Source organism: Cyprinodon variegatus, unplaced genomic scaffold (assembly GCF_000732505.1).
Source record: "Cyprinodon variegatus isolate N-32 unplaced genomic scaffold, C_variegatus-1.0 Scaffold1115, whole genome shotgun sequence".
Classification (NCBI taxonomy): Eukaryota; Metazoa; Chordata; class Actinopteri; order Cyprinodontiformes; family Cyprinodontidae; genus Cyprinodon; species Cyprinodon variegatus.
Genome location: NW_015151568.1, coordinates 110,098 through 113,867, shown reverse-complemented (window position 1 = coordinate 113,867; position 3,770 = coordinate 110,098). Strand labels below are relative to the sequence as shown.

The following is a 3,770-nucleotide window of genomic DNA, read 5'->3' as shown; positions in this document are numbered from 1 at the left end:
TATAGCAGCAGAACTATAGAGATAGCTCAGGATAACCTGAGCCACTCTAACTAGAAGCTTTATCAAAAAGGAAAGTTTTAAGCCTAGCCTTAAAGTAGACAGGGTGTCTGCCTCACGGACTAAAACTGGTATTAAACTCTAGTTTGTGACTTTATGGCTTCTTGCAATTTATTAACATATTGTAGCTGGCGTTAAGAGTGTATATTGTTACTACTAGCAGTGTTTTTAGGTGGCGCCGGGGATAAAAAGGAGCTAATCCTGCATCTCTGGGATCGATTAATCGGCCTGTTGCTAACAGCACCGTCCTCCTGGCGCTGCTTCCTGTCATCTTCTAGAACATTAACTGCCCGGGCGGACAGACGCGGTTTGGAGCCCAGATCCTCGCCTTTACATCCAGGAAATGTCTGAGCAGGAGGAAGGAATGGCGACTGTGGAGGAGCAGCAGGTAAACGACACAATAAACCGCACTTTAAATGCGATAAGCGACGGTTAAAAGCAGACGGTGGCAAACAAACACCGAGCTAGTTAGCAACCAGTTAGCCTCTAGTTAGCAACTAGCTCATTTTCACTCATTTCTCCATCGTCATTTAGTTCTAATAACTATAAAATCTATATTTTTTCAGACAGTGTTTTGTTTTGCGAATTTTTAACAAACAAACCTTAAAAAAACAAACATTTCTTTAATCATTTTTTGCAAATGAAGCGTTTAGCTGTGGAAAAACAAGCTATTGTGGGAGTTTAGCTCGTGGGGCTGATCATTGTTGGCCATGTCGTTTAAAATGTGCTGCAGCTGCTGGATCTGTTATGAGTGATTTATTTATTGGTCAGTTTCTGTTCTGCTTCCAACAGGAAATGGAGGATAAAGTGATCAGCCCAGAAAAGGCAGAGGAGGTCAAGCTGAAGGCCAGGTACCCTAACCTGGGAGCCAAACCTGGTGGTTCAGACTTTCTGAGGAAAAGACTCCAGAAAGGGGTAAAGTTCACCCTGACCCCAACCTTTCAGGCCCTTTCAGGCCCTTAGCTCCACATTTCTAATCTGTAGGAGATCCTAATCGCTTCTCTCCAGTAGGGTGTTCGGGGAAAAAAATCCATTTTGCAATATATCGTGATTTTTATTTTTTAGCTGCCCGACATATCGATGTTTCAGTTCCTAGTATCGATTTAAAAAAAAAAAACAATAACAACAAAAAAACAAAACATTTTTATCCCAAAAAAAAAAAAAAAGAGTGAAAATGGCTGCCTCTGCACCGCCGCTCTGGCATATAGAGCTGTGGAGCCCTTCTCAAGGTTCCTGCGGATCTTTAAAGTCGTAGGGAAGCGGCCGTTCCAACCGTTGCATTTCCGAATTCTCCCGAGTGGTGCCCGACTTTCAGAGATGGCAAAAGTACTCACTTTCCGTACTTGAGTAAAAGTACAGATACTTGTGTTAAAAAATACTCTGGTAAAAGTGGAAGTACTGATTAAACTTCTTTACTCAAGTAAAAGTAACAAAGTACAGGCTTGTAAATTTACTTAAAGTATAAAAGTAAAAGTAGAAACCACTTTTTTCATGCCGTTGCCTACATTTTAAATGGATGTCTGCCAATAGGACTAGATCTCCGTTGTGTTCATTTTCAATCATCTCGTCGTCCATGCTACTATGCTAACGCCACCGCCACCAAGCTGCATTGATTTGCCGCCAATGAATACCGCCGAATCTGTCGATTCATCTTGTAGCGGTGCGTCAAATGCAACGTAGATTCCCATCCAATTAGATTGAATTTGGTATTGATGACGTGAAAAATAATAACGGTAACTCCATTGAAATGATTCAAAACTAAAGTAACGAGACAATTTTTAAAAATGTAAGGAGTAGAAAGTACAGATATTTGTGTAAAAATGTAAGGAGTAGAAGTAAAAAGTCTCCATAAAAATAAGTAGTAAAGTAAAGTAAAAATATCAGAAAAATCTACTTGAGTACAGTAACGAAGAATTTGTACTTCATTACTTCCCATCTCTGCCGACTTTACAGGAGTGAATAAAGTGAATGTGATTGGTCGATTATCAAGGGGGCGGGATTGTTGTGGCGGAAGGTTCGCAAGCAAGTTTGGTTGTGGCCGGTTTGTAGGAAGCATCTTGCTAACCAGTTAGCAACTTAGTGCTAGCAGGTTCCCAATGGGAAATTCCATTGGGACCAATTAGCACTAAATTGGTGACTTAGAAACTGCATAAAATAACAGAAAACCCCCCAAAGATTTTAAGACGGGGTTTTGTTTAAAAATAGAAATGTTCTAACTTTTGGGACAATATAGTCTGATAAAGAGTACATTTATAAACATGTTTCATATGCATGTTTAAGCCAGAATGATCTAACATTCACCCGTTCCAAAAAAAAAAAAAAAAAAAAGGTCTCTACATTTAAAAAAACCAAATTTTGTTACCCTAAACAACGTAAGCATTGCTATCAATAGGTTAGTTGTTATGCTGGTGAAGATTCTCAGTCATCCAGGTCATAGTCATTCCAAAAAACAAAAAAAAAAAAAAAAAAAAATCCATTGGATTTTGTGTCCAAGTTTGAAGACGCTTTGCTTCCCATCCAGGAAGCTTTTTTAATTCAAAATGTCAAAAAATAGCGTTACAAAGCCTGGAACTCAACGCTATTTCTGACATTTTGAATTAAAAAATCTTCCTGGATGGGAAGCAAAGCGTCTTCAAACTTGGAAACAAAATCTAATGGATTTTTTCTTTTTTACTTTTTTCGAAAAACGTTTGAATTATACCCTTTGTTACTGTGAGAGTTTAAAATCTTTTAAGTGCTTCCCTCTTTTTTACTGCCGATTAACAAAACATTTTATACTATTTAATGTAATGTAAAGATGCATGGCTCCTACCTGTTATGCTCTGCTCCTTGGAAACCGCTAGCATAGCTCCCCCTGAGACCTGAGAGGCAAGGAGTTAAAACTGGATTCAGTTTTGGAAATATTGCTCATCAAAGCGGATGCTATGTTTAAATTTTTCTAGCTTTAGCTGATAGGCAACCACTCTGCAGTTTCTGACTTTTCTACCATTTATAAGATACTTTATCATTAATACTTCCATAAAACTGAGAAATCTACATAAAGTCTAGATTTATTAAACTATTTATTAGCAACTAAATTGCATTTAGCCTTGCAGATTTCCCCCTTTAGATCTACAGTCTGTTATAAAGCTCATGTTTTAAAAGTATTTTTATAAAAACAAAATGGCTTCTTCTGAGTTAACTGTTTTATAAACAAGTTAATGTATAAAATGTACATTTGAAATGATCCATGTAGTGGGAAAAAAAAAGTATTCAACTATTCAGTCTTGTTAAATAAACGGAGATTGATTGATTTCACTCAGTCGGCATTTTATTTTCATATCTTAGCAAAGAGAACAGTTCATCATCCAGCCCTTACTGCTCTGTATTCAGGCCCGTTCTGCCTGAGCAGAGTCTTTTCCTCCTTACTTACAACAATGGAAAGTAGTCAGAGTAAAAACAAATTACAGACACATTGGTTAAACAGTAAAATGTTATGAATAAACCTGGAGAAATAATCTGGTTTGTTATGGGAGGAAGCTACAAACACCATCCTGCAGGGAATGGTGAGGCCTTCAAGGTGAAACAGACTGAGTGAAAACTTTGATAGTGAGTAAATAGGATAAATTAATCCAGGGTTCCCGCAGGTCCTTAAAAAGTCTTAAAAGGCATTGAATTCTTCAAAATAAAATTATGGCCTTAATTGGTATTAAAATGTCTTAAATCAGTCTTTC

The 3,770-nt window shown here is 37.5% G+C and overlaps 1 protein-coding gene across 1 annotated transcript in view; it reads left to right on the top strand.

Annotated features, from left to right (window-relative positions):
- The first annotated feature begins 290 nt into the window (after window positions 1–290).
- The window catches only part of LOC107101579 (cAMP-regulated phosphoprotein 19-like), a 9,176-nt gene continuing 5,696 nt past the window's right edge, over window positions 291–3,770 (top strand). The window contains exons 1-2 of the mRNA XM_015400538.1: window positions 291–445; window positions 850–972. Of these exons, the coding sequence (XP_015256024.1) occupies window positions 401–445; window positions 850–972 (168 nt within the window). The 5' untranslated portion in view covers window positions 291–400. The remainder of the gene's footprint in view (window positions 446–849; window positions 973–3,770) is intronic.